Source organism: Chiloscyllium plagiosum, unplaced genomic scaffold (assembly GCF_037043375.1).
Source record: "Chiloscyllium plagiosum isolate Xiang-an unplaced genomic scaffold, Cpla_swu_hap1 HiC_scaffold_7, whole genome shotgun sequence".
Classification (NCBI taxonomy): Eukaryota; Metazoa; Chordata; class Chondrichthyes; order Orectolobiformes; family Hemiscylliidae; genus Chiloscyllium; species Chiloscyllium plagiosum.
In genome coordinates this window covers 47,508,174-47,535,975 of record NW_028270145.1, presented here as the reverse complement: position 1 = coordinate 47,535,975, position 27,802 = coordinate 47,508,174, and the positions used below count along the sequence as shown (strand labels likewise).

The 27,802-nt window shown below is 42.5% G+C and overlaps 1 protein-coding gene across 3 annotated transcripts in view; it reads right to left on the bottom strand.

The window, feature by feature from the left end:
- The window catches only part of sestd1 (SEC14 and spectrin domains 1), a 130,971-nt gene extending 105,859 nt beyond the window's left edge, over nucleotides 1-25,112 (bottom strand). Inside the window, exons 1-3 of one of the 3 annotated variants that reach the window (XM_043693496.2) lie at nucleotides 24,987-25,069; nucleotides 14,206-14,271; nucleotides 724-815 (exon numbers count right to left, since the gene is read on the bottom strand). In XM_043693496.2, the coding sequence (XP_043549431.1) occupies nucleotides 724-778 (55 nt within the window). In that variant the 5' untranslated portion in view covers nucleotides 779-815; nucleotides 14,206-14,271; nucleotides 24,987-25,069. Of the gene's footprint in view, nucleotides 1-723; nucleotides 816-14,205; nucleotides 14,272-24,706; nucleotides 24,850-24,986 lie in introns of those variants that run through there. The other 2 variants (XM_043693500.2, XM_043693502.2) reach the window with 2 other exon arrangements.
- Between the last annotated feature and the right edge of the window lie 2,690 nt (nucleotides 25,113-27,802).

The window sequence follows — 27,802 nt, the reverse complement described above, 5'->3', positions numbered from 1 at the left end:
TCATCCTAACATAAGCCTTCTTCTTCCTCTTGACCAGACATTCCACTTCCTTCGTAAACCACGGCTCCCGCGCTCTACAGCTTCCTCCCTGCCTGACAGGTACATACTTATCTCAGACACACAGGAGCTTTTCCTTGAATAAGCTCCACATTTCTAATGTACCCATCCCCTGCAGTTTCCTTCCCCATTCTATGCTTCCTAAATCTTGCCTAATCGCATCGTAATTGCCTTTCCCCAGCTGTAATCTTGCCCAGTGGTATACACCTATCCCTTTCTATCACTAGAGTAAACATAACAGAATTGTGATCGCTATCACCAAAGTGCTCACCTACTTCCAAGTCTAACACCTGGCCAGGCTCATTACCCAGTACCAAATCTAATGTGGCTTCGCCCCTTGTTGGCCTGTCTACATGGACTAATCTTCCTCCAATGATAGCAACAAAACTTTTCATACCTACGATAATTTTAAGAAGAAAATGCTGATCAATAAAGACATTAACAACATACAAATTTCACAATTTCTTTATAACCCTAGCCTGTTGTATACCCAATATTAATAATTTTCAAACTACAAAGACAAAACACCATAGTGGCAATCAGAAAGTAACATCATTTGAAACAATCAACTTATAGGTTAGCAAATTCATTATGACAATACAAAGCAATCTTTCTTGAAACTCTACTCAATATGTCAACTCTCAAGTAACACACATGATACTGTACCTGAGAGAAAGGCTAGCCTTTTCTTCAGTATGGGCAACATGCTTGTGGCCTCCATAGTTTCAGAACTAGAAAAGAGTCAGGAGTCTGTAATTCTGCAACATAAAACATGGAGTCAGCACCATATCAAAAATATTAAATTTATAAAGTTAGATCTGGAGCATAAACCTTAGATTAGCCAACTAACTTTGACAGATTGGAGCACAACTAAATCTGGTTATGTTACCATCACATTAGATTAGATTACATTACAGTGTGGAAACAGGCCCTTCGGCCCAACAAGTCCACACCGACCCGCCGAAGCGCAACCCACCCATACCCCTACATTTACCCCTTACCTAACACTACGGGCAATTTAGCATGGCCAATTCACCTGACCCTGCACATCTTTTGGACTGTGGGAGGAAACCGGAGCACCCGGAGGAAACCCACGCAGACACGGGGAGAACGTGCAAACTCCACACAGTCAGTCGCCTGAGGCGGGAATTGAACCCGGGTCTCAGGCGCTGTGAGGCAGCAGTGCTAACCACTGTGCCACCGTGCCGCCCACAAATTGGTTAAAAAAAAATTCTGACCTTTTCAGGAACATTAAAATAACTATGCAAGACTCATCTTGGAATGAAGCCCTTTTAGGTTATTTTAAGCTTAATAGAGGCTGAATATCACATAATTCTTGTTAACTCTTGTTGCTTGTAGGCCATCTCGCTAACTACACATAACTACTGTGCAAATCTATTCACACCAGATAAGAGGTACCAGGAATTGCTCCTCAGCAGTGAAGTAGCATAATTTTCCATAAAGTGTAACCATATTGCTTCAATTTTTCTGATGACAGATTGAACACATACAATATCAAATTGAATTTTCTGCCAATTGGAAGGACGTCTGAAGGTACCCAATTCAACAAAACCAAACCTGGTTTTTATGGGTATCCTATTTCTGGGTGGATGAGCTCAATACGTCCATCACTACAAGTAGTTCAGTAGCATGACTACTGACAAGCTAAACTAGTCCCAAAGGAAATAGCTGCTAGACAGAGTCTGAGACAGGTGGCAAAGGAACCAACACTTAATCTCATCCTCACCGACCTGCTTGTCATAAGGCCATAAGGTATAGGAGGTCATTCGGCCCAATGTGTCTGTTCCATCATTCGATCATGGCAGATATGTTTCTCAAGGCTGTTCTCCAGCTTTCTCCCTGTAATCTTCGATCCTCTTGCCAAACAAGAAACTATATTTCTCGGTCTTAAATCTACTCCACCACTTGGCCTCCACAGCCATCACCCTCTGGCTGAAAAGGTTTCTCCTCCCCTCCCTTCACTGTGCGCTCAGTTCTTAGTCCACTCTATCCAGACCGCTCACTATTTTGTTCACTTTAATCAGATCCCCTCTCATCCTTCAAAATACTGAGAACAGACCCAATGTCCTCAACTGATCGTCATATGGCAAGCTCTTCATCCTTATCATTCTCCTCTGGACCCTCTCCAACACTAGTGCCTTCTTTCTTAGATATGGGGCCAAAAACTGCTCTCAAAATTCCAAATTCTGACCAGAGCTTTATACCAGCTCAGTAGTATATTTCTGCTCTTGTATTTTAGCTCTCTTGAAATGAATGCTAACTTTACATTTGCCTTCCTAACTGCCAACTTAACCTGCATGTTAACATTAAAAGACTTCTGAACTAGAACTCAAGTTCATTTGGGCTTCAGGTTTTTAGAAAACAGTCTATGCCTTCCTTCTTCCTCACACTGCATTCCATCTCCCACTTCTGGGCCTACTTTCCTAGCTTGTCCAAGACCATCTGCAGCCTCCCTGCCACCTCAACACTATCTGCCCCTGTCTTTGTGACACCTGCATACTTTGAAAGAATGTCCTCAGTTCCTTTGCCCAGATTGCTAATGTATAATATGAATAGCTGTGGTCTCAATATTGAGCCCTGCTGAACTTCATTAGTCACAGGCTACTATCCTGAAAAAGACCCCTTTATCCCTCCTCGCTGCCTTCTGCCAGTTAGCCATACCTCGAGAGGACTGTAGGAGAAAGTGAGGACTGCAGATGCTGGAGACCAGAGTTGAAAAATGTGGAGCTGGAAAAACACAGCAGGCCAGGCAGCATCCGAGGAGCAACAGAATCGATGTTTCGGGGATAAGCCTTCCTGAAGAAGGGCTTATGCCCGAAACGTTGATTCTCCTGCTCCTCGGATGCTGCCTGGCCTGCTGTGTTTTTCCAGCACCACATTTTTCAACTCGAGAGGCCTGTGACTAGTGGAGTACCACAAGGATCTGTGCTCATCCACTACTTTTCCTCATTTATATAAATTATTTGGATGTGAACATAAGCAGTATAGTTAGTAAGAGTGCAGATGACAGCAAAAGTGTAAGTGTAGTGGACAGTGAAAAAGGTTACCTCAGAGTACAATGGGATCTTGATCAGATGGGCCAATGAGCTGAAGAGTGGCAGATGGAGTTTAATTTAGATAAATGCGAGGTACTGCATTTTGGAAAAGGAAATCAGAGCAGGATTTATACACTTGATGGTAAGTTATGAGGGAATGTTGCTGAACAAAGACCTTGGAGTGCAGGTTCTAGCTCCTTGAAAGTAGAGTCGCAGGTAGATAGGATAGTGAGGAAAACATTTGGTATGCTTTCCTTTATTGGTCAGAGTACTGAGTATAGGAGTTGGGAGATCATATTGTGGCTGTACAGGACATTGGTTAGACCACTTTTGGAATACTGCGTGCAATTCTGGTCTCCTTCCGATCAGAAGGATGTTGTGAAACTTGAAAGGGTTCAGAAAAGATTTATAAGGATGGAGGATTTGAACTATAGGGAGAGCCTGAAAAGGCTAGGGCTGTTTTCCCTGGAGCATCGGAGGCTGAGGGGTGACCTTATAAAAGTTTATAAAATCATGAGGGGCATGAATAGGATAAAGAGACACAGTCATCCCTGGGGTGGGAGAGTCCAGAACAAGAGGGCATAGCTTTAGAGTGAGAGGGGAAAGATATAAAAGAGACCTACGGGGCAACTTTTTTCATGCAGAGGGTGGCGCATGTATGGAATGAGCTGCCTGAGGAAGTGGTGGAGGCTGGTACAATTGCAGCTAGGTGGGTATAATAATCAGGAAGGATTTAAAGGGATATGGGGCATTTGCTGGCAAATACGACTAGATTAGATTGGGATGTCTGGTCAGCATGAACAGGTTGGACCAAAGGGTCTGTTTCAATGCTGTACATCTCCATGACTCTATTACCTTGCCCCTAACACCATGGACTGCTAAATACAATTTAGCAGCATCCTGTATGACACCTTGTCAAAGGCCTCTGGAATTCCAAATAGATCACATCCACTGGCTGTCCTATTATACTACTTACTTGTTACCATCTTGAAGAATTCCAACAGATTTGTCAGACATAACCTCCTCTTGACGAAGCCATGCTGACTGAACTCTATTTTACCACGCATTCTCATTCTTAATAGTGCACTCGAAAATCTTACCAACAAAGAGGTCAGGCTAACCCATCTATAATTTTTGTCTTCTGCCTCCTTCCCCTCTTAAACAGGAGGGTTACATTAGCCATTTTCAAGTTCTCTGGGACCCTCCCTGACTCCAATGAATCCTGAAAAGATTACCATCAATGCCTCTACAATCTCAACTATCACTTTCAGAGCTCTGAGGTGTAGTTCTTCCGGTCCAAGTGATTGATCCACCTTCAGACCATTCAACTTTCCCAGCAGCTTACCCTTAGTGTTGGCCACTATACTCACCTCTGCCCCGACTCACTTGAAGCGTGGGATGCTAATGGTGTCTTCCACCATGAAGAGTGATGCAAAGAATCTATTCAGTTTCTCTGCCATTTCTTTGTTTCCCATAACTACTTCTCCAGCCTCATTTTCCAGTAGTCCAATGCCAACTCTTGCCTCTCTTACCTTTAAAATTTCTAAAGCTACTCTTGCAATCTTCTTTTATAATATTGTCTGCTGCAGATGCATTTGCCAATGACAGTACCTGTAGGAGAGACTGTCACACTGTTCTTGCACAGACTATCTTCCCGTGTATTATGTAACTCTATCACAACATCAAATTACATCCTACACCCCACACCAACATTGTTAGTGCAATCTCAATCAAAGGTGGAAATTAGAAAGCTTCCCTATCTGATCTAGAGTCAAGCAAGGTTACTCAATCTCTATGGCCTTGTATGTCTGTTGTATAGAACCTTTTGCCAAGTCCATCAGGAAGGATATGAGTCTGAGAGGGGTGACTCTTCCAGGCAATGGAGGCTTCCCTGTATATGAATTACTTTGCTCTTTACTGCTGTCAGTGCACGGACTTCGGAGCATCTGTGACCTGTTCGAATTGGTCTCGCATGTCAAGGTAAATCAAGGTAAGAATAAGGCCTTTGGGAACTGGGTAAACCAATCCTTTATTCCCCCCTCAACATCAGGATAGGTTATTTGAAGGTGCTGGGAACATGGTTGAGGGGGCCAGGGCATGCGCAAAAACTTGGGAGGAGCATATTGCTAAGGTCAGGCACAAACTGGATTTATGGGAGCACTGCTCCCTCCCCATGGCAGATAAAAACCTCGTCATCAGGTGTGAAGTACCATCCATGTTCCTGCTGACTCATGGACTTTCTGACTCAGAGGTAGGGACATTACCACTGTGCCGCAAACACCCTCTCTTTTGGCCAAACAGAGTACACCTACTCGAAGTACAACTTATGTTTCTCTCATTCCTTTACTTGTTCCAACCCCATTCCTTTTATAGACAGAGAGGACTAGTTGTTCTATCAGACATTCTCTCCCAGTCTTCAACCTAGTCAAAGAATATCCTTGCCTCCTTGTTTCACCTATCAGTTTGTGAAAAGCTTACATAGATAACATTTCAGAACTATAACACTTCAACTGTTTCTTTCCCTGTACAGTTGCTGAGACAACATGCTGAAATCTTTGCCCTCACAGCATTACTGTCCAAGCTACAATATTGCTCAAGTAAAGGGAAGACACTCCGACTGCTGACAGCAGCAGCAGACAAAACTGTACTAGAGAACGAACCTATGACACACATGAATTTCTAACAACCATTTTTCTCTGTGAAGCTGAAATATACATTTCCTGTATCTTTCATTTTTTAAAATTGGACTTAACTAGTAAAATGTCATTTTGTTTTGAATTCATTTTCAGGATCTGAGTATCACTGGTAAGCCTGATATTAATTGTCCAACTTTAGCAACACAGTGACCAGCTAAGTCAACAGTGAGGGCATTTACAAAATACCTAAGTTACTTGGACCATGTGAACAACTGACTTTCTTCCGTTTAAAAGGCATGAGCGAAGCAGTTAGGTTAATATAATATAATATAATATAATATAATATAATATAATATAATATAATACAATACAATACAATATAACAATTTTGCCAACAGCTTTTAATTTCTAGATTTTAAATATGAATCCAAATTCTCAAATTGCCAGTGAGATCTGAATGTTTATCTAAATTATGAACTCTTCTTATGAACGTTTTCCCTGGAGCCTTGGAGGCTGAGGTATGATCTTATAGAGGTTTACAAAATTATGAGGGGCATGGATAGGATAAATAGACAAAGTCTTTTCCCTGGGGTCGGGGAGACCAGAACTAAAGGGCATACATAGGTTTAGGGTGAGAGGGGAATGATATAAAAGAGATCAAAGGGGCAACTTTTTCATGCAGGGGGTGGTTCATGTATGGAAAGAGCTGCTAGAGGAAGTGGTGGAGGCTGGTACAATTGCAACATTTAAGAGGCATTTGGATGGGTATACGAATAGGAAGGGTTTGGAGGGATATGGGCCGGGTGCTGGCAGGTGGGACTAGATTGGGTTGGGAAAACTGATCGGCATGGACAGGTTGAACCGAAGGGTCTGTTTCCATGCTGTACATCTCTATGACTCTATAAATACATAAGTGATCAAAATAAATTCCTGTGTCTCTTCATATCAATATATTCAAGGACTCCTATTGAGTTGTGCAGTGAAATAATACCACAGTTAGCTATTGTTCAAAATGTAAAGTGGATGACTCACTGGAAATTTGTTAACACTGCAAGAAGACATCAAATCTGTGATAATAAAACATTTGGCTTCACTGTTCCCTGAAAACAAACCAGCTAAAATTTGAGAAAGCCCACACATTCTGGATAGAATTGAAGCTTTGCTATGAATGCTATTGTTTCCACCTTTTTGAAATACTTAATAACTTGGTGTCCCACTGGCAAAAACTTACTGATCAGCGTTGCAAATACTCACACAAGTTTTAGAGAATGTAAAGTCACTGGAAGAAATATTTGCATCCTCATGATTGGGGTGACCAGCACATCAGTGCAAAGGTTAAGGTTGCAGTATTTGCAACAATCTTCAGCCAGAAGCACCAAGTGGATTATCCACATACGCCTGCTTCAGAGATTTTTGGTTACCAGCCATTAGCCAATTCCATTTATTCCCCATGATATCAAGAAAATGGCTGGAGGCACTGGATAATAGAAAAATTATTGGCCCACATAACATTCCAGAAATAGTACCGAAGGTTAGAGCCCTTGCTAAACTTTCACTATTTTATTTCATTCTTTTTATCAATTTTGGTTTGCTGCTGTGGACAGGGAACTGTGAGTTAAAGATAACATGATCTAAATCCACAGTACAAAAGTTAAAAGGAAAACAGACCAAACAAGCTTTGTTAATGAATGAGGTCAGGTCTGGAACTTAAGTGCTGGTTGGTTCCTGATCAAAAGGTTCTGCAAATGCTTCGTTACCATAGAAGAGCAGAATTTGGCTATTAATGAGGACAGTGCCTGGGAACTGACTCCAGAAAGCATGGAAAAAGCTTATGCTCAAGCAGATGGCAAATGTTGAACGTTGAACTGGAGGAGACTATTAGTCAGTCCAGGAGTGGTCAGAGTTTGAATTGGGTTTTGGGCAGTGACTTCTGTGAGAAAGAATCTGGTTGTTGGTGCTACAGCATGAAGATTTGAAAGTTCCTTGCCTAACATCCAATGAGCAGCTCTTGGAATCTGACAGAAAAGAAAACTCATCCATAAATATTACTGCCTTTGTCTCAGTGCACTGTGAAGACTACCTGATCAACATCTTCAGAGATGAAACTTTATTGCTGGAACAGCACAGCAGGTCAGGCAGCATCCAGGGAACAGGAGATTCGACGTTTCGGGCACAGGCCCTTCTTCAGGAATGAGCAGAGAGTGTTCAGCAGGAGAAGATAAAAGGTAGGGAGGAGGGACTTGGAGGAGGGGCGTTGGAAATGTGATAGGTGGAAAGAGGTCAAGGTGAGGGTGATAGGTCGGAGTAGGATGGAGGCGGAGAGGTCAAGAAGAAGACTGCAGGTCAGGAAGGCGGTGCCGGGCTGGAGGGATCCGGCTGAGACAAGGTGGGGGGAGGGGGATGAAGAAACTGGTGAAGTCCAAGTTCATCCCCTGCGGTTAGAGGGTTCCCAGTCGGAGATAAGACGCTCCTCCTCCGACCGTCGGGTTGTTGTGGTTTGGCGGTGGATGAGTCCAATGACCTGCATATCCTCGGTGGAGTGGGAGGGGGAGTTGAAATGCTGTGCTACAGGTTGGTTGGGTTGGTTCGTCCGGGTGGCCCAGAGGTGCTCTCTGAATCGCTCCGCAAGTAGGCGGCCTGTCTCCCCAATATAGAGGAGGCCACACCGGCTGCAGCGGATGCAGTAGATGAGGTGGGTGGAGGTGCAGGTGAATCTGTGGCGGATATGGAAGTTTCCTTTGGGGCCTTGGAGAGAAGTGAGGGGGGAGGTGTGGGCGCAAGTGTTGCACCTCCTGCGGTTGCAAGGGAAGGTGCCGGGAGTGGAGGTTGGGTCGGTGGGGGGTGTGGATCTGACAAGGGAGTCGCGGAGGGAGTGGTCTCTATGGAAGCTGATAGGGGAGGGGAGGGAAATATATCCTTGGTGCTGGGGTCTGTTTGGAGGTGGCGGAAGTGACGGCGGATGATGCGCTGTACATGGAGATTGGTGGGGTGGTAGGTGAGGACCAGTGGGGTTCTGTCCTGGTGGCGGTTGGAGGGGCGGGGCTCAAGGGCGGAGGAGCGGGAAGTGGAGGAGATGCGGTGGAGGGCACCGTCGACCACGTCGGGGGGGAAATTGCGGTCCTTGAAGAAGGAGGCCATCTGTGTTGTACGTATTTTGAACTGGTCCTCCTGGGAGCAGATGCGGCGGAGACGAAGGAATTGGGAGAATGGGATGGCGTTTTTACAGGGGGCAGGATGGGAGGAGGTGTAGTCCAGGTAGCTGTGGGAGTCGGTTGGTTTGTAGTAGATGTCCGTGTTGATTCGGTCGCCTGAGATAGAAACAGAAAGGTCTAGGAAGGGGAGGGAGGAGTCCGAGACTGTCCAGGTGAATTTGAGGTTGGGGTGGAAGGTGTTAGTGTAGTGGATGAACTGTTCAACCTCCTCGTGGGAGCACGAGGTAGCGCCGATACAGTCATCAATGTAGCGAAGGAAAAGATGGGGGATGGGGCCAGTGTAGTTGCGGAAGATGGATTGTTCCACATACCCTACGAAGAGGCAGGCATAGCTGGGGCCCATGCGGGTGCCCATGGCTACTCCTTTTGTTTGGAGAAAGTGGGAGGATTGGAAAGAAAAGTTGTTCAGGGTGAGGACCAGTTCGGTCAGTCGAAGGAGGGTGTCGGTGGAAGGACACACCCGCATGGGCCCCAGCTATGCCTGCCTCTTCGTAGGGTATGTGGAACAATCCATCTTCCGCAACTACACTGGCCCCACACCCCATCTTTTCCTTCGCTACATTGATGACTGTATCGGCGCTACCTCGTGCTCCCACGAGGAGGTTGAACAGTTCATCCACTACACTAACACCTTCCACCCCAACCTCAAATTCACCTGGACAGTCTCGGACTCCTCCCTCCCCTTCCTAGACCTTTCTGTTTCTATCTCAGGCGACCGAATCAACACGGACATCTACTACAAACCAACCGACTCCCACAGCTACCTGGACTACACCTCCTCCCATCCTGCCCCTTGTAAAAACGCCATCCCATTCTCCCAATTCCTTCGTCTCCGCCGCATCTGCTCCCAGGAGGACCAGTTCAAAATACGTACAACACAGATGGCCTCCTTCTTCAAGGACCGCAATTTCCCCCCCGACGTGGTCGACGGTGCCCTCCACCGCATCTCCTCCACTTCCCGCTCCTCCGCCCTTGAGCCCCGCCCCTCCAACCGCCACCAGGACAGAACCCCACTGGTCCTCACCTACCACCCCACCAATCTCCATGTACAGCGCATCATCCGCCGTCACTTCCGCCACCTCCAAACAGACCCCAGCACCAAGGATATATTTCCCTCCCCTCCCCTATCAGCTTTCCGTAGAGACTACTCCCTCCGCAACTCCCTTGTCAGATCCACACCCCCCACCGACCCAACCTCCACTCCCGGCACCTTCCCTTGCAACCGCAGGAGGTGCAACACTTGCGCCCACACCTCCCCCCTCACTTCTCTCCAAGGCCCCAAAGGAAACTTCCATATCCGCCACAGATTCACCTGCACCTCCACCCACATCGACTACTGCATCCGCTGCAGCCGGTGTGGCCTCCTCTATATTGGGGAGACAGGCCGCCTACTTGCGGAGCGATTCAGAGAGCACCTCTGGGCCACCCGGACGAACCAACCCAACCAACCTGTAGCACAGCATTTCAACTCCCCCTCCCACTCCACCGAGGATATGCAGGTCATTGGACTCATCCACCGCCAAACCACAACAACCCGACGGTCGGAGGAGGAGCGTCTTATCTTCCGACTGGGAACCCTCCAACCGCAGGGGATGAACTTGGACTTCACCAGTTTCTTCATCCCCCCTCCCCCCACCTTGTCTCAGCCGGATCCCTCCAGCCCGGCACCGCCTTCCTGACCTGCAGTCTTCTTCTTGACCTCTCCGCCTCCATCCTACTCCGACCTATCACCCTCACCTTGACCTCTTTCCACCTATCACATTTCCAACGCCCCTCCTCCAAGTCCCTCCTCCCTACCTTTTATCTTCTCCTGCTGAACACTCTCTGCTCATTCCTGAAGAAGGGCCTGTGCCCGAAACGTCGAATCTCCTGTTCTCTGGATACTGCCTGACCTGCTGTGCTGTTCCAGCAATAAAGTTTCAACTTTGATCTCCAGCATCTGCAGACCTCACTTTCTCCTCCAACATCTTCAGAGAATCAACCAAGAAATGATCATGTATGCTGGTGAAATGACTGTGAATCGTGAAAAGTTTTGTTACTTTCTTTTGTTTATCCCTTAAACAGTGGCTGTTTGTCTGATTTTAATATGACTGGGGTTGAAAACAAAGGTAATTAAGCTTAAAGCACAAACCAAATAGATTACTTTATTGTTTAATTTTTGTTCTGCTGCGTTTACTGTTGTGGTCAAACAACCACAGGCCCAAAATGGAGCATTGTTAATTGACCAACAGCTGGAAGAAAATCAGCCAATGGAAAATTGGCCAAACTAAACTAAACAGCAGCTATGAGCTGGAAAAACCAGGATCAAAAAGGTTACAAGGGTTCAAGGAGAACCAGTTACAACCAGCCCTTGTGTTGCGTATTGAAGAAGGATCGATCAGATATTCTGACAGCTTGACTGCCTAAGCAAGTGTATTTTACACATGGCAACAGTGACGGATATTGGCAAAACATCCATTTGAATCTAACTCATGACCCCATTGGCCAAAGGCCACAGAACATTTTGGAAGGGCTGGTACAAATGGGGAATAAAAACACGCCTGGAAGACAGCCCAGCAGGGAAGAATTTCACTGAAGACCATTCAGCAACACAAGATGATCCAGGAGAAAATCCGCCCTTCACCTGCAAAATTAACTTTCGTGGAATACAGCAAACTGTCCATCGGAAAGACAAGGGATCCCAACTGCCCAACTAAAATATGTGGGTCACTGCAGGCAATATCCTTTCTCAGACAGATAAAGATTTTTAGTTAAGCTACAAAGTTCGATATTAAGAATTGATTATTTGGCAACTCTGGGATTGGTTATTCAAAAGGTCTGGTTCAAAACCATGGAGGTCAATTTTGAAGATCTTTGAAGGTTTTATTTTTACTGCATTGCAAATACAGAGGTACAAAGGCTGATTTGGCTCAATTGGCCATTCCACGCCCTAACATTCTAACGATGTATAGTCCAGAACTTGCTGTACCTCCGGCCAAGCTATTCCATTATAACTATAACATGTACCTGACAACAGAAACAAGGTACTGAGTGGATAATTAGCCATGGTCTTACTGAATGATAAAGGATTGAATGGCCTACTCATTCCTGAAGAAGGGCCTGTGCCCGAAACGTCGAATCTCCTGTTCCCTGGATACTGCCTGACCTGCTGTGCTGTTCCAGCAATAAAGTTTCAACTTTGATCTCCAGCATCTGCAGACCTCACTTTCTCCTACTCCTATTCATGTTCAGCCAGGGCAATTCAGCTCCTGATTACCTAATTACAGCCTTGGTTCAAACATAGATAAAAGAGCTGAATACCAGAGGTGAAGTGAGAGCAACTGCCCTAGGCGTCAAGATGCTTTTCGCCAACTATATCATCAAGGATCCCTAGCAACACTGAGTCAATGGGAATCCAGGGAAAAACTCTCCATTAGGTGGAGTGATATGTAGCACAATTGGTTCTGATATAACGTGATAATTTTGATCTCGTGTTATGAGGAAATCACGTAATAGCAGCGCCATTTAAACTAATTGAGTTGGAATCATGTTATAGCCAATACAGGTAAGGAAAGTTCACCTACTAGAAATAACGGTCTAAATTCTTCAATCACATTAAAGCCAATTCGCGTTGAAGAAATATTCATTGCAGCAGAACCAATTGTACAAAGGAAAATTATTGTGGTTGCTTGAGATCAGTCATCTCAACTCAGAGACATCTCTGATGGAGTTCCTCAATACTGCCTAGGCCAAACCATCTTCAGCTGACCTTCCCTCCCTCACATCTGATATTATGATGATGTTCGCCAATGATTGTGCATAAACAGCCCCATTTGCAACTCCTCAGGTACTGAAGTGGTTCATGTCCAAAGGCAGAAAGACTTGGACAATATCCAGGTTTAGGTTAATAAGTGGCAAGTAACATTCATGCCACACATGTTAAGACAATGACCATTTCCAACAATAGGGAATCCAGTCATCTCCTCTTGACATTCAATGGCATTACCATTACTGAATCCCTATGAGTAACCTGCCATTGACCAGAAACTAAATTGGGCTAACCATATAAATAGTGTCTACCAAAGCAGATTGGAGACCAGGAATCCTACAGCGAGTTATCTATACTTTGATTTGCCACAGCCTTTCCACCATCTACAAGGCACAAGTCAAATGTTTAGTGAAGACTCCCCACTTTCCTGGGGGAGTGCAACTCCAAACACACTCCAGACACGGGACAACATTCAGGGCAAAGCAGCCTGCTTGATTGGCACCACATCCATGAACATTTGGTCCCTCGACCACCAATGCTTCGTAGCAACAGTGCATATCATCTACAAGGTTCACTGCAGGAATTCACCAAAAATCCTTAGATAGCACCATCCAAACTCATGACCATAACCAACAACTAGAAAGATAATGGCAACAATTACATAGGAGAACCTGCCCCTGCACGTTTCCCTCAGAGTCATTCACAATCCCAACTTAAATACATTGGCATTCCTTCACAAATTGCTGGGTCAAAATTCTGGAACTCCAGTCCCAAAAGTATTGTGGATCTACCTACACCACATGAACTGCAGCAGTTCAAGATGACAGCTCACCATCACCTTTTCAAAGATAATTAGGGATAGGCAATAAATAATAGCCCAACCAGCAACACTCACATTCCCAAATTAATTTAAAAATGAACTCAATTAGGGCAGATACAAATGAAAATAAAGCAATACAGAATCAAAATTTAAATACAGGTAGTTCTGGGATAACATACATTTCACCAGCACGATTTGGCTATAATATCGCTGAAGAATTAAGGAATGGTATTTTCAAGAGTGCTTAGGGCGATTCCAGCAGGGATCGGTCCGTGCCGTACTGTGCATGCACTGATTTCAGCTGCCAACAGAGCAGCTTTCTGTGAAAGGCATTGCACAGAGGGCAGTTTTCTTACGTGTTTTAAATGCACTGTGTTAAATTGACTTTTGTTTCATTAATAAATATGATTTGTTCCTTCATTCAGGCTGTGCTATACCCTACATTAGACTTTTGAATTATTTTTGAGCGACGGTGAGTGATAATTTTTGCTGGTCTGCCCCTCACCCCACTTTTCACACAGGCTCCATTATTTCTATTAAGCAAGTCCACTGGAATACAACTACGGCATTACAGGAGAACTACCTGTAAGAACTATCTAAGTAGATTGCCAACCCCTTCTTGTGGACTATTTTGTACCAAATATTCTTTAGCATTGAAAGTAATGTTACTACTTACTTCAAGGGTCTCTATTACCAAATACATGGTTCATTGGTCTCTCAAAATTTAATAGAACTTCATATCCTAAAAAAGAAAACAATAGTAAAACTGGGAAATGGGTAAAAGTTATACATTTTGAAACAAAGATAAGGATTATAAAGTCAATATACTGGGCTCACATCAGAGAAAGTTGGCAAGCAAATGGTTGGAATATATTACATTACAGAATATAATAGGAGCAGTAATATTTTTGGCAAGAGGAAGTTTACGAATGGTACAGCACAGGATACCAGTAAGGAAGGTTTGAGGTCCAAGGTTGCTTTAGTACCGAAAAAGTTTCAGAAAAGATGGTAGGAGAGAAACCGAAAAAAGTAGCAGATTCAGACTTCTTATTGAATTTCTTTTGATGGATCAGTGTGACGTATTAAACAAGAGACTGAGGATGCCTTTCATTTTAAGAAGTATCATACGACATGCATCTACCACAATAGTCTTATTATCTATCACAATAGATTTCTGAAATTAATTTGCAACATGATTAAAAAATGGATTGCACATCTTGAAAGCATATTTTGTTCTTTATACAGTCCATCTCTCACAAACTTCAATGTTCTGAGAGTGTAGAAAGAGACTCTCCAGAAAGAAATAAAATGAATTTGCCTGTTGCGTTATAACTGGTATACCACAAGAATGCAATATAAATTGAATGAGTGCAAGAATAAATAACTATTGAAGTTATTCAGCCATTTAATCCAATCACATCTTCTACTTCAACTATCATGCCTGCTCCCCATATCTCATTATTCACGAAAACACCAAAAATTGATCTCAGCCTTAAATATACTAAACACTGGAACCACAACCCTCTGAAAAAAAATTCTGAAGATTCAAAGCACTAAGTGAAGAAATTTCTACACGTCTCAGTCTTAATTGATTGAACCCTTATTAAACTTCTTAGGGTTATGCTCTTATGCTCTACATTCCCCATGCAGCCAGTAAAATCAGCCTCAGCTTTTTGAATTGGTCCTTCTGGCCTCTTTATTGCTCTTGACCTTTTCATTGAGAATTGCTGGTGTGACATAAGCCATCTTGTATGAGTCTAATGAAAATTCATCATGAATATTCAACTTTCATCATTTGACAATATCTGGGAATTTCACAGATTAAAAATGGTTTTAAAAGACGTTATTAACTTAAAATGTCTGTCATGATCATCTGACAAGCCCAAACAAAGCACATGGAATATACAAAACCAGCTGAATGGGAATTACCATTTTAATCAAGAGGCACCAATACTCCGTGAGTATCCTAGAAATTTGCATGGCTTGATTTACTCTCACATTCATAAAACCTTGACGTATTGAGAAACGAAAAGTTATCTGCACCTATCCAGCTTGGAATGAAACATTGATTCACGTTCCATAATTCATAAAGAAATAGTATATTAACAACAGCCTTAGGTGAACAAGTGTGAAAACAATTGATAGTAACTAGAATACTAAAGGCCCTTCATTCTCTCTCTCTCAGCTTCAGAAAGCGATGCAAAAGAAGGACTCTTCTAAGCAAGATGAAATGGATAGAAGACATAAAACATAGGAGTGGAAGTAAGGCCATTTGGCCCATCAATTCCACTCTGCCATTCAATCATGGCTGATGAGAATTTCAACTCCACTTACCTGCACTCTCCCCGTAGTCCTTAATTCCTTGCTAGATCAAAGATTTATCAAACTCTGTCTTGAAGACATTTGACATCCCGGGCTCCACTACGCTCCGTGGCAATGAATTCCACAGACCCACCACTCTCTGGCTGAAGAAATGCATCATCATTCCCATTCTAAATTGACCCCATCTAATTCTAACGCTATGCCCATGGGTCCTAGTTTCCCCGCCTAACGGAAACAACTTCCCAGCGTCCACCCTTCCTAAGCCATGCATTATCTTGTAAGTTCCTATCAAATCTCCCCATAACTTTCTGAACTCTAATAAATACAATTCCAGGATCCTCAGCCGTTCATCCTATGTTAGGTCTACCATTCCACGGATCATCCGTGTGAATCTCCGCTGTATATGCTCCAGTGCCAGTATGTCCTTCCTGAGGTGAACTACCCAAAATTGGACTCAGTATTCTGAAAATGAATGGAGTTGGGCACAGGAGTCAGCAGCAAAGGTGGCTTGAACATTGAGCACTTCAATGATTGGGAAGTCTGGAAAAGAGAGTGACAAGTGATACCCAAGTGACAGGTCTTTAAAATTGTAGAGCAAAATGCATATGAGCTAAGCAGACTGAATGTCCATACGTCTCCTTTATACTGCCAGAGCAAGTGGACAATTGCATCACAAAGATGACAAAAACTCTTATACATGGTGCAGCATTAAGATTAGATTACTTACAGTGTGGAAACAGGCCCTTCGGCCCAACAAGTCCACACCGACCCGCCGAAGCGTAACCCACCCATACCCCTACATTTACCCCTTTACCTAACACTACGGGCAATTTAGCATGGCCAATTCACCTGACTTGCACATCTTTGGACTGTGGGAGGAAACCGGAGCCCCCGGAGGAAACCCACGCAGACACGGGGAGAACGTGCAAACTCCACACAGTCAGTCGCCTGAGTCGGGAATTGAACCCGGGTCTCTGGCGCTGCGAGGCAGCAGTGCTAACCACTGTGCCACCGTGCCGCCCATTGAGGACGACAGCATCAGTAAAGAACACAATGACATCGAGCTGAAATAGGTGAGAAAGGGTAGCAAAGTTTTGACTCTCTACACGCTGTCGAAAAAAGTGCATAATTCCGGACAGATGAGTCAAAATGGTGACAGGGTACCACAACAACACACACTGATCACAAAGCAGACACAGCCGGAGACTGCAAGGGTGCCATCGTACCAGCTACGGGGAATAACGGAAAAAGTTTTATCCAAGGCAAGGTCATTTGATCACTCAATCTACAGGTAAAGGGCATACAGATCACCACTGGTTAATGATCATTGTGTCTCTACAACCACTGATCTGTTAGGTTGGTGGTGCTGAGACTATAACTGGTATAGTCGAAGTTCACATGACCACCTTTGTATTTCTCACAAGGTTAATTGCAGCGAGGGAACAATATGTTGCAGCCCAGTCATGGTTAAACACTGGAGAGATTTTCCTCATCCAAAGCTTGGACATGGCTCATCGATGCAGGTGGGTTCATCACGGTTGGGCCTCATCAATTTTTTTTCTACTCTGCAGACCTTGAAGTTCCACATGCAGTGGCGCATCATCACATAAGACAAACAAAAAAATGTGGGGCAAAAGAGCAATCCATTTAATTCTTCAAACTTAAGTTTGTAATTCAGTGAGCTCATGGATGATATTGTACTTCAATACAACTCTCCCATACATTCTCTGTATCCACTGATATTTTAATATGTAAAAATCTATCAATTGCATACATGAACAAAATCAAGGACAAAGCTTCCACAATGAATTCCAAAAGATTCACCCCCCATTTGAGCTACAGGGAGAGGCTGAATAGGCCAGAGCTGTTTTCCCTGGAGTGTTGGAGACTGAGGGGTGGCCTTACAGAGGTTTATAAGATCATGAGGGGTATGGTTAGGGTAAACAGATGAGGTATTTTCCATGTTGTGGGGAGAGTCCAGAACTAGATGGCATAGCTTTAGGGTGAGGGGGGAAAAATTTAAAAGGGACCTAAGGGACAACTGTTTCATGCAGAGGGTGCTGCATGTATGGAATGATCTGCCAGAGGTAGTGGTGGAGGCTGGTACAATGACAACATTTAAAAGGCATCTGGATGTGTATATGAATAGGAAGGATTTAGAGGGATATGGGCCAATTGCTGCCAAATGGGACTAGATTAGATTAGCGTATCTGGTCAGCATGGACAAGTTGGACAAAAGGGTCTGTTTCCGTGCTGTACATCTCCATGACTCTGGGTAAAGAAACTCCTCAGCTCTTCCTAGAAAGGTTGCCAGTATGGACTAAATTGGTCGATGGGCCTCCTTCCATACTATAAAAACTCAGTCTCTATTAATGGCCTGCCCTTAGTGATCAACCTTATTCCCTGGTTTTAGGCACACAACCAGGGAAACACCCTTCCTGGATCTAGCTTGTGAACCCCTGTAAGAACTTTGTATGTCTGATTACCTCTCATTCTTTTAACCTCTAAACAATACAGGCCAGTCTATTAATCTGACAGAACAATTCCTCCATCTCAGGAATTAGTTTGGTGAACCTTCATTGTAATCCATCTGACCAAATATATATTTTGTTAGTTAAGACCAACAAAATTGCACATAATACTCTGGGTGTGGTCTCATAAAAAGTTCTATTTCATTGTGGTGAGGGGAGAGTGACAGCTCTCGGTGCTCTACTCAGTTGAATGTGGCCTTGATGCCAAGGAGTCCCAGCAAAACTGGAAGTAATGGGTATTGGGGGCCAACTCTCCACTGGTTGGAGTCATACCTGGAGCATAGGAAGATGGTTGTAGTTGTTGGAAGTCAGTCATCTCAGTTCAAGACATCACTTCAGGGGTTTCTCAGGGTAGTGCCCTAGGTCCAACCATCTTCAGCTGCTTCATCAATAACTTTCCCTTCATCACAAGGTCAAAAGAGGGGATTTTGCCAATGATTGCACAATGTTCAGCACCATTCCCAGTTCCTCAGTTACCAAAGCAGTCCATTTTCAAATGCTACAAGATCTAGACAATATCTAGTCTTGGACTGATAAGTGGCTAGTAACTTCCATGCCACACAAGTGCCAGGTGATGACGATGTCCAATAAGAGACAAACCAAACACTGCCTCTTGACAGTCAATGGTATTACCATCACTGAATCCCCCAGTATCAACTTCCTGAGGGTGACAATTGACCAGAAACTCAACTGGATTCATAAAAACTCCCCTGGATTTGTAAAATCTTCCCACATAAGCAGTGGCTTCAAGAGCAGGACAGAGACTAGGAAAAATACAGCAAGTAATTCACCTCCTGACTCCCCAAAGCCTAACATCTACAAAGCACAATTCGGAAGGGTTTTGGATTACTCCCCACTTGCCTCAAAGTGTACAGCTTCAACCACATTTAAAAGGCATTTGGATGGGTATATGAATAGGAAGGGTTTGAGGGATATGAGCCGGGTGCTGGTAGGTGGGACTAGATTGGGTTGGGATATCTGGTCAGCATGGACAGATTGGAACAAAGGGTCTGTTTCTGTGCTGTTCATCTCTATGACTCTATGACAAGACAGCCCACTTGATTGGTACCACACCACTCCCTCTACAACACACTCAGGAACAGCATATAAAATATAGATAATTTTAATATAAGATATTAAAATTCAAGGATTCTTAAATAGGATCTGTCCCAAAGCCATGAAGACTTCCATCTAGAAGGACAAGAGTAGCAGATACATGGGAACCCACAAGTTCTCTTACATGCCTCTCACCATTCTGACTTGGAAATATATCATCGTTCCTTCAATGACAGTGGGTAAAAATCGCAGAATTCCTTCCCCTGTGGCATTGTGGGTTAACTGACAGCATGTGGAATGCAGCAGATCAAGAAGGCAATTTACCACCACCTTCTCAAGGGCAACTTAGGGATGGGCAATAAATACTGGCCACCGAGTAACAGCCACGTTCCATGAATGAATGAAACAAAGTAAGAAAGCTTTCTAAAGGGAATTTGAGCATGCGAGTAAATACCAATTTAACATTTGCTTCCATGCTGGAGAAGGATGTGATAAGAATCTATTACAAGTAGCTCTCTTTGAGGGCAAATAAACTCAGTAGTGTTCCTTTGGGCAGAGGTACTGAGCCTGGAGTGTCATAAACAGGGAGCATTTTTCTGGATAATTAGGGGCACATGAATTCCTCAATACTCCAATTCCTCAATCCCTGAGCCCTAGAAAATAAGGATTGGAGATCTACAAATCTTACACCATTATGCAAAGAAGTGGAAGCATTAAAGTGAAAGTCAACATATAGTCTAAGTTAAAAGATACAACGTTCCCAGATTACTGATGAACTCAAAGTATCAGTTGGACAAGTCTCAAGATACCCTAAGACAGATTGTCTGAGACACTCATGGCAGAATTCAAATGTTCATTGAGAAAGACTGCAATGTAAGGTTTTGCAGTATATGTTGGTAGACGTTTGTTCAGTAAATATACACACATTTAAATATATTGCACACAAGGCATTTTCTACAAAAAATAATGTAGCTACAATATCACAGAGCTATGCCTAAGACTACCAGCAATTTGTACTGCAGAACAGTCATTTAATTAATGGTTTTTCCAAGCACAATACAGATTATATCTTACAGCAACTATTTTCCAAGTCTATCTAGACTAGCTAAAGAAGTACGTATTAAGAAGAAAATTTGCAAATCAATTTTAACAAAGGGATAGCCAAAACAATTAAAGACGGCTACCAACATCTTTTTGATTTTCTTGTTATTGATGTATGTCTAAATTCAGCCGTGACACCAACTTTTTTGTATTCCCCAAATAAAATATGCCTGACATCATTGATTTGATGGTGCAACCTTGCTCTGCACCGGAGAATTGCTGCTACACAAACTATCTGCTGACAAAGACAGGCTGTAATCAATGATTTTGAGAATAAGGAATGTCACTAGAGAAACACTTAAGTGATTTGGTGCATTAACTGAATCAAATCCAAATTATTTTCAAAAGGTGCACTGCTAATACTTTGGTCCTTTACAATCACAATTTCAAACGTAGTTTCTGTGTATTAGCTCTAAGTGAGTAAACATCTTAAATGCAATAGTTTCATACATCATATATTATTTTGAAAATTAGATATGTATTAAATATATTGACGCAATCCTTCTTATATGCATACAAAATGAAAAGGGTTACCTAAATAAGCAATCAAGTGTTCAACATGTCCAAAACTTTTGCAGCACTTCAAAAATAAACAAACAGTCATATCATCTTCCCTAACAGGTGTTAGATTTGTTGGAACACGTCAACTCTTGTCCTTTAGGACAATAATAATTAATTTAATGTCAGAATTAATTCCATCAAGCAAACTCACTAACTTATCATTTTCAAGAATAGTCATAAAATTCAATCTATAGAATAATGATAAAAATATCTGAAAATTATGATAGTGTGTTAAAATAAAGTTTGCACTTGGAATGAAATGGACCCATTAAGTTTTTTTTGTGTTTAAGATTTAGTAAGTATCTCAGGTGTTCCATCCTGTTTTGTGAATGTCTGGTCCATAATTTCTCATATTTATAATAGAACTTCAATTTTTGGAATTAAAGTTTGAATTAGCAATAAATAAAAGCACCAGATTGAGAAACTGATTAATACAATTTAACCAAGACTAGGTTTGTTACATTTGAAAAGGTAGTCTATAATTATACAGTAGGTTAGAACTGGAAGTGGGGACAGTTGAACAATGAGGTTCAACTGTTTTACCCATCAATTTCCCATGTCAAGTAAGAAATAAATAAAGGATTTTATTGTTAATTTATGGTTTAGCACAAATGCCATTCATTCCTAGTTTTTTTCTGTCCTGAACCCAACTCGCACCCAGTGAAGAATCCAACCATAAATTTTTAGATAAATAAATCTTTTACCAATGGAGCAAAGTGTCAATAACAAGGTTTCAACGACAAAAATCAAAAAGGAAGACGACTAAATCTAAATAGTGTCCATAGCGGAGGTAATGCACCCAGTTTCCACTGTGTGGACTTGTTTGGCTGAATAGCCTGTTTCCACATTGTAGGGATTCTATGATTGTTTGATTCTAAACATGGCTGAACTTTTAAGATTCTTTAATACGAAAGATTTTTTTAGGTGGGTATAGTGAAATAAAAAGTAGACCACAGCATCATCATAAACTACATCATTATGTTAATAATGCTTCAGTTAATTCTTATATACAATAAAGCTGGTTTGTCTCAAAACATTATATCCTTGGCCTAGTTCTGTCAGTTAGTTGCATTACATTCAGACTTTATTATGACTTGCTTGTCACTGTTATGCTCAAATGAAAATGAAAATTAAAACAAACAAATCCTGAAATTTTTTAATTTGAGGAAATAACAAGACAAAGACTGCCCAGGACAAGAAAGAATAGGAAAAATAACTGATGTTTATATCAGACACTCAGTCTCAATGTCTGAAAGTACCTTACAGCAAATGCAACAGTGACTATTTAAATGTGGTAAACAGTAGCTAATTTGTACATGCAGGCTTCCACAATGCTGCAATGAAATATATCTCAATTGTTGGACCATCTGAGACAGCATACATGACCATGTTTCAAATTTCTTATCTGATACATCAACATTTCCCTCATACTGCACAGAAATGTCAACCTAGGATACGTGCATCATAAGTGGGACTTGAACTCACTTAGATTCAGAAATGAGAATGCTGTCACTGAGCTACATTTCACATGGACTAACCAAATCAAGTTTTATCTTTTACAGAAGAAATGTTGCTAGAAGTCCCTGCTCTTCAAGTTGTTCCAAACGTTCTAGTACATCACAGAGTGAAACAGCAGGGAAAAAGACCCTTTAGTCTAACAAGTCCATGCCGACCAAGTTTCCCAAAGCAGACTAGTCCCACTTGCCTTCCTTTGGCCCATATCCTCGGAACCCTTCCTATTCATGTACCTTTCCAAGTATCTTCTAAATGTTGAAACTCTAATGTTTTTTCTGGTAGCTTGCCCCATATATGAACCACTCTTGATGTAAAAATGTTGCTCCTCAGGTCAGTTTTAAATCTTACTCCTCTCACCTTAAAAATATGCCCCCTAATTTTGAATGACCCCACCTTAGGGAAAAGACCTTTGCTATTCACCTCATCCACGATCTTATTAACATCTATAAGGTCATCGCTTAGCCTCCTGCACTTGAGTGAATAGCCTATCCAGCTTCTCTTATAATTCAAACCCTCCAGTCCTGGAAACATCCAGATAAATCTAAACCCTCTCCAATTTAATGATATCCTTCCTATGACAGGACGACCGGAACTGTACACAGTACTCCGTAAGTGGCCTCACCAACATCTTTTACAACCTCAATATGACGTCCCAATTCCTATACTCAATAGTCTAAGCAATGAAAGCAAGCGTGCTGAATATCTTCTTAACCACCCTGTCTACCTGTGATGCAACTTTCAAAGAACTATGTACCTGAACCCCTAGGTCTCTCTGTTCTCGAACACTACCTAGGGACGTCCCAATAACTGTAGAAGTCCTACCCTGGTTTGTGTTACCTCGCACTTATCCAAACTAAATTTCATTTGCCACTTCTCAGCTCACTGGCCCAATTAATCAAGATTCCTTTGTAATCTAAGATAACCTTATTCATTGTTGACTGTACCACTAATTTTGGTGTCACTGCAAACTTATAAGCATGCTTCCTAAATTCTCATCTAAATTGTTTATATAAATTATAAATAAAAGTGGACCCAGCAATGAACCTTGCAGAACACCCCGAGTCACAGGCCTCTAGTCAGACAAACAACCCTCATCACCACCCTCCGTATAAAGCAGACAAATGTCTCAATTAAAGCAACAGCTAAATATTTGCATAATAACATACAATTTCTCTATTTTTAAGTGTTAAATAATATGTAAAATCCCATGCAGTGAATCCAAAACCTATAGCTTTCTGACTCAGACTAGTATTCTGACCAAATGAACCAAGTCTATGTGACTAAAACATCTTGTGTACCATCTCTAACTAACCAAATATGTCAGATATTTGATGGGAACAATGAAGGAATAAGCTATGAGTGGGGCAGGGTTTTGCTCTCGCTGTTCCAAATAACCCTGCAAACTACTGCTCCAACATGTAGCTGACTAAGCAGTACAAAATATTGCATTCCATGATGACCAGTGTGCTTTCAGTGGGCTGAATCCCGTCCCCAACCTATTAGGGATTTACAAATTGCTTATCTTTGGGATTTTGACAAGTGACCTGTTTAAACGTAGAAAGCATTTTCTTTGGCCACAACATGCACGTTCCACACCCACGATGGAGATCATCTATGCAGATTGCTCCGTTTAGTCTTTCAAGCATAGTGCCTGAAATATCAGACATCCAGTTGACAACAAAAACCTTTCAAACCACAGCAGCCCATGTTATTAATTTATCTACTTTCTACCGCTGTATTTATCTTGAAGCGGAGGGCAGCGGCACGGGTACTTCAAGAGCAGCATATACCGTTAATTATTTGTGCTTCATTCCCAACCCACAGGAAGTACTCAGCCCGTCTTTTTTTTTGAAAATGGCTGGAGTGCAACGAACGCTACACTCTCTACGGGGCAGTGCTTTGAAACCACCAAAGTGCAGTGGAAAACGAAGATTGCAAGTTCGTTCCTTTTTCAAAAAAAAATCACAAACAAAACCGCTGCTGAGAATGTTTCCTTTTTTTTTAAAGAAATGAGGGATTTGGGAAGAAACCACGAGCTGGCAGTGGGCGCTGCCAGTGAACAAAGCTCGGTCCAGCCCACCTCGGGCCTACCTTTCCCCTCAATCCTCGCAAAGCCTTCAGCCCAGTAACCGCCACAATCGGGATCTCCTCTCTCCCGATGTGTGTGTGTGTCCCTGTCTCTCTCTCTCTCTCTCACACACACAAAGACAGACCAGGTTTCCAGCCCCAGCTTATCCAGCACGACCACCGTTCACACACAGACTGAGCCCGCCCGGGGCAGACATAACTAACTCCTTTTGTTGCCTGGGGAGACTGCCTGGTCTCGGGCCACGCGCACAGGTGAGACAAGCTGGCACGAGCCTCCGCTCACCTGAGGACAATGGGCTGCCCGCTGCTGCTCCTCGTCGCAGACGCCGCTCCTCTCCCCCCCTCCGCCCTGTGCCCCCTTCCTTCCTTCCTTCCTTCCCTGCCGCTGACTCCGCCGCCGACCAATTAACCATGGACCGATCTCAGCAGGAGCGGCACTCTCACTGCACAAGGCATTTCAAGCAAAGATGCTCGCCGGCGCGTCTAACATACATTAACGTCTGATACGAAATAAATCGTGGCACGCACAACGGATAGCCCCACTTGCACCACAAAGCACAAGTTCTCACCACCCCAGCCAGCCAGCGCAGTACCTTCCAATGAGATCAATGAACAGCTGGAAATTTCACCTCATCACAACGTGTACTGTACGGGGATCAAACCACAGCAGAAGTATATCAAATACATTTAGTTTTCACGGCTTGGTCATATTTTCTCAAAATTCTCCCCTTTACTTTTAAATATGGTTGTCAGCCCCAGATAGCATACTTGACATTGCCCGATTAATTTTATAGAGCTATTAAAATCATTTTTAACCGCGTTACCGACCCAAGAAATCAGCTAACCATTCATTATTTTTGCTGTGTATAACATCGGTCATGATGTAAATACTCGGTGACCATGATATAAGATCGGTCTCAAAGTGCTTTATTCCAGAAAATAAACAATTTTGACGAAATTGTATTACAATTTATCAATTCACTTGAAACTGTTTGATGTGTGTTAGTGATATTTCGGAGATTACTTGTTTAATGTCACTGAAGGAGAAATGTTTCACCATTTTCTACTCATCTCTCCCAAAGATACTGAAGTATAGTTTCCAAGTAGCCCTACAGTATTTTGTCCAAGTCATTGAGTTATTAAAACAAAGGAAAAGGTCATCAGAAGCATGGTGTCAACGTCGCCTCTTTGAAAAACAACAGTCAGCCCGATTCTCCTAGTCTCTCCCCATAATCCTGCAAATCGTTTCCCCTGAGTGTTTACCTAATCGCAGAATCACAGTGCAGAAGAACGCCATTTATCCCATGGTTTCTGTACTAGCTCTCAAAATGAGGATCATGACTTAATGCCAATCTCCTGTCCTTTGCCTTTACCCTTTCATCATTTTTAATTAAATATTCATCTAACGCCCTCCTCAATGTCTTAATTAATCCTGCCTTCTGGGTACGTTCAACAGCACATAGAATCCCCACAGTACGGAAATAGGCTATTCGGCTCAACGAGTGCACACCAACACTTTAAAGAGTTTTCCGCCCAGACCTAGCCCCTCTGCCCTATCTCATAATGCTGTATTAACCATGGCCAACCCAGCTAACCTGCGCATCTTTGGACTGTGAGAGGAAGCCTATGTAGACATGAGGAGAATGGGTGGAGTTTGCAGTCTCCCAAAGGTAGAATCAAACCCAGGTCCCGGTGCTATGAGGCAGCAGTACTAACCACTGAGCCACTGTGCTGCCCATTCCAAATTTGAGCCACTTGCTATGTGAGAAGAAACTTTTCACATCACATTTACTTGTTTTGCAAGTCACTTTACATTGTGCTCTCTCATTCTTGATTCTTTTAACACTGGCAATAGTTTCTCTCTGTCTGCTCTGTCCAAACTTATCACCATTTTGAAAAACTTGAAATAAATCTCTCTTCTGCCTTCTTCTCTCCAAGAAAAACATTCCCGACTTCTCCTATCTATTTTAATAATTGAAGTTTCTCATCCCTGGAACCACTTTTGTAACCTCCTCTGCTCTCTCATCGATGTTTTCACATCTTTCCTAAAGTGTGGCTTCCAGAACTGGATGAAATACTCCAGCAGAAATCTAACTAATATCTCACACAGATATGTGCTCTTGTACTCTATGCCACTATTAATAAAGCCAAGCATGCTGTATGGTTTATTAGCCATGTTGACCACCTGCTCTACCACCTTTAATTCTTATGCACATATACACTAGAGTCTCTCTGCACACCATCTAGAGCAGTGACCTTTAGTTTACACAGTATCTCCATGTTCTTTCTCCCAAAATATCTCACTTCATACTTCTTCACATTGAAATATTCATGGAGTGTGGAGATTGAACTTTATCTACAACCAATGTTGTTTTAAAGTACAGTTTACAGGATTGTTCACCTTATTAAGGAAGGATGTAAATGTTTTGGAAGCAGCTAAGAGAAGGGTTTTCGAGACTAATACCTTAATTGGGCAGGCTGCATTACAAGGAAATGTTAAACAGGCTAGGCATTAATATAAATCAGTGTGACATAGATGATTTGTGATATATATAATATATATGTATTCATATCATTTATTTTAGAGCTTAGAGTTTACCTTATGGAATGTGGGTTTTAGTCTGTGTGTTTGAGGGGAGTTAATGATTAACTTGTAAGTATTTCTGGAGCCTTTTTTTTTACCACCAATTTGAGAGATGGTCCCTGCAGTGCTAATGGGAACTTGTTGACACTGAGAGAGCTTTATGAACATTAGCTAGCTTTAAGTTAGAAAGATACAGAATTAATTTTTTGTTTGCATTTGCAAATCATCCATAATTTACAATTTTTAAAAAAATTTAAGTTCACAGAAGCCTTAGTTGAAGTTGAATTTAAGAAATAATTTCACCTGGAGAAAGGGAAGTTCAGAAGAGTTAGGAAATAACATCGGTGTTGATCATAACATCAGAAAAAGCAAGAGCCACAAAATGTCACCTAACCTGAAAAATATCGATTAGCTATTACTTTCCGTTTCCAGTCATTCAACCAATTTTGCACCCACATTGCATATGTTACTTTTATTCCATGAGTATAACCTTTCTCAGAACTGTGTCATGCAGC